Here is a 12,119-nt window from a genome sequence, read left to right as displayed (position 1 = left end):
AGATCTGTGAGTGTGTAATGTGCATGTTAAAGCTTATTTGTTACAAAGCAATGCAAGGAGGAAAAGAGATTGAAATAGTTGCTTAGGAATTAAACAAAGGAAAATATTTTTAAAAATAAATAAAAAAAACAAGTAGGGGGGAAGCATACTCAGCAGGAAACATGAAATAGAGTAGAAATAATTTTTACTTTCCTCTTCTGACCTTCCCTTAGAACATCTGCTCTACACAACCTCTGACAGTGGTCACTGAGACACTTGTTTTCTGAAAAAGAGGAAGGAAAAAACACCAACCATTGTCCTGGACATTTGTGACGGAGTGAGCAGGGGCAGGGAAGCATTGCTGATTGTCTCGGGGAGTGCAGATCAGTCTGGCTGGAGAGGGAGCAGTCACAGGCCAGGAAGGATGGGAATGGTGCTGCAAGCAGCTCTGCTCCTGGGTTCCCTTCTCCTCTGCAGCGGTGAGTCTGGCACAGGTGCCCTGCCCGGGGCAGCCTCTGCCCTGCTCTGCACTGTCTGCACATGCCTGGCAAGGGTGGCTCTGTTTTGGGAAAAGAAACATGGCAAGAAGTCCAAGTCTCTGCCTGCTGCTGACTGGGGGTTCAGGTGTTCAGATCCAGTGGCAGTGGGGTGCTACAGTGAGGGAGGCCATGGAAATGCTGACCACGGACTCCAAGTACAGGGATCCTACACGTGTAGTGACAGTTACTTTATGCAACACAAAGGGTCTGCTTAGTGCTTGTGTTCCCAGGAAAGGGCAGGTTTAGAAACCAGCAGGAAAGAGTTAAGTGTCTGTGGAAGCTTAGATTCAGCCCTGGCAATGACAGAAATGTACTGGGACAAAGGAAATGGTCCTCATTTTTACAGGAAAATTTAGAGTTTTAGCTTTCTTTGCCCCATGGTTTAAGTTGCTCATGTTCAGTTTAGGCTGAGAGAGCACTGTCTTCCAGAAAAACAAGTGGGCAGTAGAGGAGAGCTCATAAAAACAGGACTTTGCTGTCACTGGGAAGCCCTAAGGCTGACATCTGGAACAGACACTGGCTGAGACCAGGTGGCTGCAACCTGGGCTTGAGACAGACTCGTTCCCTCAGGCCTAAGTCATGCAGTAACTCTGACCCTGTGCTCTGGCTGTGCCAGTGGTAGTAGGTAAGCAACAGGCAGAGCAGGAGAGCCAAGCTGCACACATGGCAGGAGTCAGTGCCCCTGGCCACCAGCCACCTCCTGTCCATCTGCCCCATGCCACACTGACTGTTGGTTAACCCAGCCCTGAGCAGACCATTCCTCATCATCCGCACTGCCCACTTGTGCTTCTCATCTGGTGGAATCTCCTCACCGATGGTCTGTTCAGCCATGGCTTCACCACCTAGGAACTGTCACACTGGCTGCTTTGTGGCTTATTTTTCTTCCTTACTTTCTTCTTGCAGCTTTTTTGGACCTGAGTGGCCCCAGTGAGATCAAAGGTGTATGGAAGGGATCTGTCACTCTGCCATGTGCCTATGTGCCCATGGAGGACCTCGTGCAGCAAACCCTCACCTGGTCTGTGGCACATCACCAGGATTCAGGGACCATCTTTCGAAGGGACAGCTCTGGAGACCACGTTCTCCTGTCTGAGTACAGAGACAGGGTCAGTGTCCTGAAGGACACCCCAGGAAACGTGTCTCTCCTCATCCTGAACCTGGAGATCTCTGACAGGGGAACCTACATTTGCCAGGTCACCTGGAGAGCCAGCAACAACAGCATGATAGCAAAGGAGATCGTGACAAAATTGGAGGTTGTAAAAGGTAAACCCAAGAAGGAGGCTGTGGAGGAGGGGAAGGCTTGGCTTGGGAAGGCTTTTGGGAATTGGATGGAGCAGGCAGGCAGTGACCACATGCTTCCATGCAAAGGCTTTTTGTGGGGGAGTGTCAGGCTCCAGCAGGAAGCAGCAAATAGGTCAGGGAGTGAAATTCTCCCCAGAACAAAGCACTCTGAAAATTGGGTGCTGTGGCTCCTCACATACCAATTAGTCCCTAGGTTTGCCTGTATCCAGTGGCTCAGTCTTTTCCAGTGGCATGCACGGCTGTTCTTTAACTAAGTTTCAGCAGCACAAGCCTGACCTCACTCTGCCCAGGCAGATGTGGTTTATAAAAGCACAGAGACAGAATCAACCCAGCAGAACAGAACCTGTGTGTGGTGTCTGGCACAGCTGGTGCAGACACAGTTGAGCTTAGCCCGTACAGGGAAAGAGCCGCTTCCTCCTGAGGAGGCACTGACAGCCAAAGCAAGAAGTGCTCTGGTGGGGGGACCTTCCCCAGGACAGCCAGGGCAGCGTGACCTGGGCCTCTCTGCTCTGTCTTCCAGTGGCAGCCACCAAGCCCACCATCAGGGCTGGCCAGCGGGGGCTGACGGTCCCGGCCGGGGCCAGCACCAGCCTGACCTGCGAGGCCAGCGGGTCCCCCCCCATCAGCTACCGCTGGTTCCGCGGCAGCCCGGGCGGCAAAGCCCTGCTCTTGAGCAGCAGCGCCGAGCTGGCGTGGGACAGCCTGCGACCGTCCGACAGCGGCACGTACTTCTGTGAGGCAGCCAACAGGGCTGGGGCCGGAGCAGCGCAGCAGAGCGATGCCGTGGAGCTGACAGTGACAGGGACAGGGACAGGGACAGGTGAGTGTCTGAGCCACAGCGCAGCCAGCACGGCTGGAGCCCTTCTGCAGGGCAGAGGAACAGCATCCCTCTGCTCTGCCCGAAAGGGGGAAACCACAAACACCGGCAGTGCTCCTATCGCTGGCTCCACCTCGTGTCCTTCTTTATTTCCTCTGTTCCGTTTCCTCCTCCTCTTGGAGGAACTGCTCTTGCCTGATGCAAAAGAGGGTTTGTATTTCAAACACTTATTAATTCCTCTGTGGGGTTTTTGAAGTTCTCACTGGCTGGGTAATGCTGCCCACTGCGGTTCAGCGACTTTAGACAAGGAGTCAGGGCTTGGTTTTGAGAACGAGGAATGAGTGCGTGGTAATTCAGGGAGGGAACAAACCAACCTGGCCTTTGCCAGGCAGGCTGCGCTTCACACGTGCCGTGCTCGGACGTGTCCAGGCTCCACACAGTGGTGCCTGATAGGCTGGACTCCACAAGCAATGCCATGATGGATGTGGAGTGGAAAACTTGCAGCTCTCCTTGTCTGGTGAGTTGCCAGCAGAGCTGTGAAGGCCGTGATGGCACAGCCAAGCACAGCAACCACGCAGTGGCCTATGAAAGAGGCAAAGCCTGCTGAGCTGCCGGGGGATGAAGCTCTGGCTGGCACGGGAGCAGGGATCGATGCTGGCCACAGTGGCTGACACTGCTGGCGAGGCAGCCCCGTCCTGTCCGCGGGATGGCGCTCGTTGCTCCCGCTCCTGTCCTGCCTGTGGAGAGATCTGCACCACAGCAGCATCACCAACACGGGCAAACCCTGTGTGAGCCTCTCCCTTTCCCTCCCTTTGCAGATCTGCCCACAACAACAGTGGCCTCGTGGAGAGATGTGGGAACCCCGGGAAGACGCCACCCAACCACAGGTCGGGGGAGAGAGAGTGGTGACAGCTCATGCTAGGACAGGGTGTAACACCAACAGTTGGCTGTGCATTTTATTGCTGGTGAACAGTCCTGACAATATTGACCTTTAGTCCATATGCCTTGGTTTTTAATAGAGGTGTTTCTGAAGGTAGAACATTCTCTGTCCTTCAGTCTCCAGTCAGGAGAGCACTGTTCACTTGCTTGTAGGGAGGTTTGGTCTCTGTAGGAGAGACAGCCTGTCTTAGCACTGTTGGAAATGCCATTTCCTTACTTGCAGAGCATACAGGATGTTCTGGGCTCAGTTCTTTTCTAAAGGGCTTTTTGGCTTGTTTTCTGAGTGGAAGCACTGAGGGAAGGCAAAGCTGGTGTCTCCCCTGGCATACACAAGGGGGGCAAAGGTGCTTTAGACCTGACTGATACGAGGGACTTAGCCAAGCACAGCAGTTCTGTGGGAGGTCTTGTCATTTTCAGTTTGTTTTTGTGAGGTATGGCAATCCAGGACTAGGGCTAAGGTAAGTCTTCTTGTGGACATTTTCTATGCTTATGTTTCATTTGGGCTTATGGTGCTCCAGCAACTGCACAGGGACTGTAGAAACTGGAGTTGGTCACTGGAAGCTGAGGGACGATGCTACAGGTGTTTACTCTTCTTGCAGAAAAAACCCAAACAGAGCTGGTGTTCAGAGGTACCTCAGGAATCTCCTGGACTCCACAGGCCTCCACCACTGCTACAGGTGTGTGTGTACAGACATACAAATATATACACACACTAAATGTGTATGTATATGTAGATGGTGCATACACAGTATATATGGTATATGTACACAATATATAGTATCTCTCCAGCATATATACAGTACTACTTATATTCTCTGTATAGTATAGTGTATCCATTGTACTCATTTCTGCAGTTTGCCTATTTTCACTGCCTTGTAAAGGGGATGGAGGCATTCTCTTCTGATCCTACAGCTCTAATCCCAGATCTGGTGCTAAAATGAGGCTTGGAAATGCACTGTTAGCCTTTCACTACTGTTTGCTTTGCAGATCTGCCCATAACATCAGTGACTTCTCAGAGTGGTGTGGGATATCCAGAGAAGAATTATACAACTCAGGGTAAGTGAGAGCAAAACCAAGATGAGAAGAAGATTGGGGACCCAAATCAGGTGCTCTGTAGTCAGCAAGTTCAGCATCAAAATTTGTGTTCTGCTTTTTGGCAGGCTGCAGGTTGCATTAACACCTATTCTCAAGGGACCCAGATGATTCATGATTCTTTAAAAGACTCTGGATGGTTTTATGGGGGAATGAAAGAAAAAACACTCATAGGTGGGACATACAAAGTTTTCTCTGTGTTCCTGAGCAGCTGGTCTGGTTTTGGGTGTCAAAGCTGGAACAGCAGCAGAAAAGCCTCAGTGTGCACCTCAAGTAGATCTCCTACACCTTCTCCAGCTTTGCTGCCTTGCGACAGGTTTAAACACTTTCCAAATACAACTGAGCAGCACCCTTGAAAGGAAAGCTGAGATCCTTTTTTTTTACCATGTGCAGTGTAATCACTCTGCCCCGCTTGCACCCCTGGGTGCCTCAGCATTAGGAGATGGACACTGTCTGCACAGCCTTGTTCCCCTGGTGAGGTGTACACACAGTGCTGGGTCCTACCTGGCACTGGCTCAGTCAGGGCTGTGGGCACAGGGCCATCCAGGGCCACAGCCTGGTGTGCCAGGCAGGGCTGGCTGCTGCTGCCCTTGGGGACATGGTCAGTGTCATGGAACTGCTTCTGCTGTCACTCAGGAGGGCTCCTCTTCCTGAAAGTCCTCTGTTGTGTTGCTTTAGATTTCCAGAGGACCGGCCTGTCCCTGTACCTGGTCATCCTGATTGCTGTGGTGTGCGGTGCTGTGGTTTTCCTTGTCATCTCTCTTATCATTTGCATTAGAAAGCCCAAAGACAGTGAGTAGAATGTTCTGGAAAACGTGAATGTTTTGTGCATGTCCAGCATGGTTTTATCTTTGAGTCCTTCTAGGGGCTCGGGCTGTGCTCACAGCCAGCAGCTCTGGCACCTGCATCGTGCAGACAGGGGGTGACAACATGAGTGGATTGACATAGGTGGTGGAAGATCCAAAGAGACAGAAGTCCCCACATTCAGGAGGGTCTGCCAGGCACTGGCCGCAGGGGTTGGGGCAGCAGTTGCCCTGGTGCTCCTGAGCTGCTTCCCCTGTCCACAATTGTCTCTGGGGCAGCTCAGCCCCTGCCCTGGAGCCCATCTCGCAGTGTGTGGCTGCTCTGCCACAGTGACTTGGGCCAACTGTTTCTCCACTGCTCTTCACAGACATCCCGCAGGTCAGACTTGCCTGCTCAGCCAAGCTTCTCGTTCCAAACCTCTAAAGTCTCTGGCAGTGGGTTCATCCAGTCCCACTGCTTGCAAATGCCTTTGGCACCAGCTGCTCTTCAATAGTTCTCTTAGTTGGCATCCAGAGGAGAGAGGGCACTGTTAGTTCTCTCTATTCCCGATGAATTTGTTTCCTCTCTGGCCTTCAGACACAGGACACATTCACTTAATGCCTCTGTCCTTCCTGCACTGCCACCAGAATGCCCCAACCCAATGTTCCTTGAGGCCCCTCCTCACCAGCTGTGCTTGGCCATGGGAAGGGAGCACGTGGGGGCTTTGGGGTTTTAGATTCCATAGACTTAATTTTCTCCTTGTCCTGCTGTTTCCATAATGACTTTTCTCTTACTCCATGCTACCAATTAATAATTGTCAAATATTTCTTTAGTCTTTTTTCTTTTTTTATCTTTTCTTTGATTTTTTTTTAAGGAATCAGAATAACCTCTTTCAAAAAACTGTCCTTTATTGAAATTCTAATGAACAGGGAAACTGGGGGAACTGGGAACCCAGTTTCTAAACTCAACTTTACCTTTGACTTTGGGCCAGGTATTTTGACACAGTTGTGCAACAGCTGGGATTTGGGTTGCTTTCCTTTTCTTGGACTGATTCCTGGGAACTGGAGTCATCACACACCTGACATGTTCTCCAGAGTTGTTATTTTTATTCTGTCTTTGGAGGTCATTTTCCTATATCAAGAAGATAAATGTATAAATTCTTTTTTAAGAATGTGAATGCAAATTATTGACACAAATTTTGATTATTTTTTTGCAGCTCAAGTCTATGATGTAAAACTGTGAGTATAACTCTTTATCTGACACATTGATGAGTCCCGGGGGGCTGTATCAGAGTGGAAATAAAAAGCACTGCCATGAGCTGTAAGGATGCAAAGCCCCTTAAGCAATCTAGGTGAAGAGATTCACAGGTAGCTCAGTGGCACGTTATAGGATGGCCTGTGGGCTTTCCACAGCAACACAGAATGTGGGAAGAAAGATCTTTTTCTTGGCAATATCAGAATTGTAAAAGTGAGCAGGAGCTGTTTATTAACTCCTTAGCCCAACGAGGGCTATTGAAGAAGATTGCCAAGGATAAACTCCCAGTGCTGTTTCAAATGCAAAGAACAGGAGCTCCCCTTCTAGAGAGCAGAGGCTCCTGATGCACTGCTTATACCTTGATTTATCCCCAAAATATCTTTGGCTGAACAGGCTTCTTCTAACCATATCTGTGGCAGGAAGTTATGGCTATTTCTAAACTCAGGTTTCACATCCTGATCTACCTGTGGGAGTTGCACTGAAAAGCCTGATAATGCAGCCAGGACATACAAGGACAACCACGTCTCTAGATATAAATTAAAGTGCTGCTGACTTGAATGGCACAGTGGGATGTGCAGCAGCATCTGCCTCGGTGCTGGCCTTGTGTGTAAGGCAGCAGGTTAAATAACAGCTGAATCCTGAGCCATGGAACAAATGCTGTGGTGGTATTTCTCCTCAGAGGACTTATCTTCATTTTAAAAATATTAGATATTGTAAACTGTGGGTGTGGGCTACTTTCTGTTCTCAATTTACCATTCCTTTATAATTATATACACACATGTGTATTTTTCCTGCAAAGAGCAGTTGTCTGGTTGTGGCATTGCAAGAAATGGTGGGGTAACCCTTGCGTTGCTTACACAGCTTTGCTGCCTCTCTCTGGAAATTCTCCCTGGGCTGGAAGTTATGCTGCTACAATGCCCAAGGTTCTCCTGCCACAGAAAGCAAAGGACAGAATTCTCTCCTTCAGAATACTGCCATAATCTAATGGCTCAGGTTTACTTGGGTTTGAGTCAGACCACTGTCTTGATCAAAATCCTTATGGCTGGGAGAAGGTTTGTCTGCTTTGGTTGCTATTCTTCTTTCATCTTGCATTTTGATTTCAGCCATAACTCGAGAGCAGCAACTTCTTCAAGACAAGAAAACACAGGGCACTATGAGGAGCCCATCTGCTTCACTGAAAACAGCTACGTGATGGAGCCCATGGAAAACAAAAGCTGTGAAGAAGTACATAAGAATGTGTCTGACTGTGTTGGGAACCCCCAGGAATCTGAGTATGAAGTAGGGGACACTTCCTGAGAACCAAGAGTGCTCTGCAGGTACCTGAAGAGCACCTTCAGCCAGGGAGAATTTATCTTTCTTTTATCTTTGCCTCTGAAAAATAGGTTGGACAAGCAGTGGCTGCTCTTCCTTCACAAAGCCTGCAGTGAAAATGCACACCTCTTCAGGAACTTCAGTTACACACTGCTGTGTAGAACTTCTGATTTTGCTTTCCTTGGTTCCCTTTTGTCACACCTGTCCAAGAAAGTTTTTGAAAGCTGGGGAATGCAGGTCCCAAGCTGGGAGCACTGGGTTAAACTTACTGCTTTATATGGCCAAAAGGACCAGCATTCCCAGCCTTCTTGTGGTGGGAGCAGAGCCAGCACCAAGGATGGCTCAGCACCCATCCCTGTGGGTGAGCAGGGCAGGATGTGGCTGGCCTGGGAATGAAGGTCCTTCTGCCCACCCGATGCTGCACAGGTGATAGAATGTCCTTTTCATGTAACAAAGCCCTTAGAGAACTGCTGAAAAGCAGATTAAAGGCAGGAGAAAGCAGGAATGTGCCACAGCAGGAGCAGCAGTGCCAGTGGTGGGCACGCTCCTGCCCAGCCCCTGTGCTGCCCTCGTGCCCCTGCACAACGAGGCACAGACACAGACACAGCTCGGGGCACTTCTGACACTGCAGCCAAGCACAGTCTTCCTGAGCTCACCTCTCATCTCTCCTTAAATGGAGATTTGGTGTTTGAAAGAAATTAGATACTTTTCCATAAGTTTGTCATGGGATTGTTTATATGTGCCTCACGTATTTTGATGTGTGGACTTCTGCACAACCAGCTCATCTTTAAAGACCAAGAAGCTTTCACAGCTCCTCAGTAGATACTCAGGAGGTACCTGCCTCCCACCTTAAAAGACCTGAAGGGTAGGTTATGAATAATTTCTACTGCCCTGAGAAAAGCTCTCATGGGGGTAGTGCAGAGTTATGGAAGGATCTTTTTATAATGAACAGGTCTCCTGTCCTGTTAAAAGCCATGTGGACAGGTGTAAAACAGGAGGAGTGATGTGAGGGGGAAATTGGTGGCACAGGATGAGTGGGGCCTCAGAAGTGCTGCTCACACCTGGCACAGGTCTCTGCACATCCGCTGAAAAATCAGCAACGTTCAAAGAGAGTGTGAGGTGCTAATGGAAAGATTCCAGACACAAACCAGGATTGCAATACTGTAAATCCCACCATGGAATGCTGCCACTTTATGTATGCATATTGGTCTCACCTTGGAAGAGTTTAGCAGGGCAAGAAAAGTTACAGGAAAAGATTAAGGAGGATAATTATTGGCACAAAACCACATCTGTGCAAATGTGGTCTCTTGGTTAGCTTGGAAAAAAAGAGTAAAAGGACCAAATGAGCAAAGTGTGCTCATGGTGACCAGTGCCAAGAAGGTGAAGGGGATGTTTGTTACAGCTTCTCTGAAAAGAATGCAGAAATTAGTGCAAATTGTCTGGTAACACTTTCAAAAGGCAAGGACAAGCACAGCTTGTATACAACAGAGAAATAAGTGTGGAACATGGTGCTACTCACTCCGGGCTGAGAGACAGAGATCCAATGGAAAACTAGCAGAGTGAATGATACAAAAGTTCTTCAAAATGCACAAACTGCCAGGCACTTATCAGTGACCTTATACTTTCTCCCTGCATTTCCTGTGCAACAAGTTTTATTTCTCCGTGTTAAGAATGTGCTTAAAAATCAAGCACTGGGAAACTTTGACTTCCAAATGGAAAGAGAGGAACATGCGGCAGCTGCTGGGGGTGTCACAGAGGAAACTGCCAACATGTTCTTACTGCAGATGTGGAGCAGCAAATGAAAATCATTAAACTTCAGGACTGCAAAGTTTGCAGATTTTGTTGTACTTCTCTTTGTTTTGCCTATAAAGGTGGTGGAGGGGAGGGTGTGTGTGTGTGAACATCTGTGTGTGTCCGGGAGTGATGGTCCCAGAAGCGTGGAGGTCCCTCTGCAGAGGAATTGCAGAAATCTGCTTGAGTGTAGGGCTGTGCTCTGCCTGTTGTGTCAGGTGAGGTTTGTAGGCTGTAGTCAGCCACAGTGCAGGGAATGGGAGATGGGAGAGTTGCTGGTAAGCCCAGTCTAAGGTTCTGAGCTAATGAAATGGAATGTTGGTGTGTAAAAGCAAATGAGTTCTGTTACAGAGGTTGTAAAAAGCCTGTAGAGACTGACAGTCTGTCTTTCTAAGCAGGAAGATGAGTAGGAGAAGAAAACTTGCAATTGTATTGCAGAGAATTTTCACTGAAAGGGTTTTCCAGAGAACAGTAAAAAGTCACACCTGGGTCAGCATTAATGAGATGATAAATCAACAGTGTTGAAAGTGTCAGGTAAATTGTCTTGTTTTCCTTTAACTGGAGGTGAGACTGAAGGCTTTGGAGCCCTGAAGAAATATTCTTATCCTTTAAAAAAATTTTTAAAATAGGTGTGAGTGTGTGTGCATGTGTTAGGTCAGAGGAGTTGGGAAGGGTATGTGGCTGGTGGTGGAGCACAGCCTGCCCATCTGAGCTCAACCTGATTGTTGTGGCCACACAAGGAGGGACACGGCTCTGGCCACTTGAAATGACTGGGAGTGTTCTTTGTCTGAGGTGTCATGACATGCCCAGAGCTCCAGCATGAGGAGGAGGGAGAGCTGAGGTGAGGTAGAGGTAGAGTTAGAGACAAAGAGCTTCCCCCTGAGGGACAGGGTGGTCAAACCACAGCCCACACACCCCAGGCACTCTTGCTGCTGACACTCCATGGGTGATGGCTCCATGATCCCACAGCTTGCCACAAACTCACTCCATTCCAGCTGCGCTGCAGAGCCGTGGGCAATGCAGCCCTATCCTTGTGAATACACAGCAATGTTACCCTGGCTGGACAGACAGCACCAGGAGCTGGGGGTGTTGAATAGAACTGGTTTAAGGCAAACTTAGGAAACTGAGCAAAAATCCATGAAGTATGGTCTCCATGTGTTCTGTGTCTGCAGGCACTGTGGGACAGCTGGACAGTGCTGGACAGGGGCCAGACCCTGATCAGCAAGGGCTGTCCCTGGGCAGCTGCTGTGCTCCCTGTCCAGCACCTCAGGGCCAGAGGACGAGCTGAAGTCACAGCACATCAGCCTAGACCAGCACTTGTGTTTACCAAACCTGGAGCTCAACCAGCCTCCATGGAGCACTGGGAAGAGCAGCTGGATGCCCTGCAAGGAGCCAGCACTGTGACAGGGATGAGGGAGAGAGAGCACCAGCAGCTGGTACATGTGGCAACTGCAGGGAAAGCACATCTGAATTGCTTTGACAGCTGAGCGTGTGCAGCCCACCTGTGGGACCAGGTAGGAAAGAAGTACTCAAAGGACACCATATATACGGGTCCCTTTCTGGTGTCAGGAAGTGTTTACAAGGATTTGGGTGAGCTAATGGGTAACCCAGAACTGATGTCATTCACCTGGGAATTCCTAGGAAAGAAAGTGATTTTTTTTTCAGAAGGAGTACTTGTACATCATGTTTCTGTCACACAGGCCTTGAGGGTTAATGCTCATTTACACTAATTTCTGTTCCTTCACAAGGTTATGTTTTCATGAATGGTGTGTGTGAAAGAGCTGTAATGTGAATGGCTGGGGATGGTCACACAATCAGCTTCTGTAGGACATCCAAAAAGTACTTACTAAATCACAGTCTGATGAGTCATATTGTGATTTGGCTATGGCTGGACCAAACAAGAATGTCTCAAGTAAAAATTTCATTATTTTTGAGTGCATGTGGTTCAAAAAGAGCACTTTGAGATATTTCTCTTTCAGTTACCTACTTTTTGGGGATTGTCTTAAAGCTGGTACTGAATTTCACCCCCTTGAATGCTATGAATCTCATTTCATCACCAGAAAAATGGTAGCAAACTTCTCTAGCTCCTGGCAGACTTTGTCAGAACCCAAGTGTAAGATGCAGGCTCAGCAGAGGTGGTCCCTATGAGCAGAGTCTGAGGGTCCATCTGTGCTCAGGTTTGGGGACGTGGGGACTTCACTGTGTAACCTCTAATTAGCCCAAGATGGAGTAGCAGAAATTACAGAACAAGGAGTGCCTGAGATGTGACAGTTGAAGAAATGGTACTTGGAGGAGTGTGCTGTCCTCCTGTGTGC

General features: G+C 48.9%; 1 protein-coding gene across 3 annotated transcripts; it reads left to right on the top strand.

Moving 5' to 3' along the window:
* Positions 1 to 259: 259 nt before the first annotated feature.
* Positions 260 to 9,850, top strand: LOC139678624 (V-set and immunoglobulin domain-containing protein 4-like). 3 transcript variants are annotated; one of them, XM_071569590.1, is made up of 10 exons: positions 337 to 458; positions 1,422 to 1,621; positions 1,709 to 1,778; positions 2,338 to 2,637; positions 3,453 to 3,521; positions 4,173 to 4,250; positions 4,561 to 4,629; positions 5,344 to 5,457; positions 6,665 to 6,686; positions 7,806 to 9,850. In XM_071569590.1, exons 1-10 carry the CDS (start codon positions 404 to 406, stop codon positions 7,996 to 7,998), a joined length of 1,170 nt encoding a protein of 389 aa, XP_071425691.1. In that variant the 5' UTR covers positions 337 to 403; the 3' UTR covers positions 7,999 to 9,850. The 3 variants fall into 3 exon arrangements, with proteins under 3 accessions (XP_071425693.1, XP_071425691.1, XP_071425692.1); XM_071569592.1 differs by having other exon boundaries at positions 260 to 458; positions 1,422 to 1,778; XM_071569591.1 differs by lacking the exon at positions 5,344 to 5,457 and having other exon boundaries at positions 1,422 to 1,778.
* The last annotated feature ends 2,269 nt before the right edge of the window (positions 9,851 to 12,119 follow it).

The sequence above is a fragment of the Pithys albifrons genome, chromosome 14 (genome assembly GCF_047495875.1).
Source record: "Pithys albifrons albifrons isolate INPA30051 chromosome 14, PitAlb_v1, whole genome shotgun sequence".
Taxonomy (NCBI): domain Eukaryota; kingdom Metazoa; phylum Chordata; class Aves; order Passeriformes; family Thamnophilidae; genus Pithys; species Pithys albifrons.
The sequence above is the reverse complement of the archived record's forward strand: the minus strand, read 5'-3'. Positions and strand labels throughout refer to the sequence as shown.

Coding starts and splice junctions, on each gene's coding strand:
- LOC139678624 (XM_071569592.1), top strand. CDS start 404: ATGGGAATGGTGCTGCAAGCAGCTCTGCTCCTGGGTTCCCTTCTCCTC. Junction 2,638..3,452: donor AGGGACAGGGACAGGGACAG/GTGAGTGTCTGA, acceptor CTCCCTTTGCAG/ATCTGCCCACAACAACAGTG. Junction 4,251..4,560: donor GGCCTCCACCACTGCTACAG/GTGTGTGTGTAC, acceptor TTTGCTTTGCAG/ATCTGCCCATAACATCAGTG.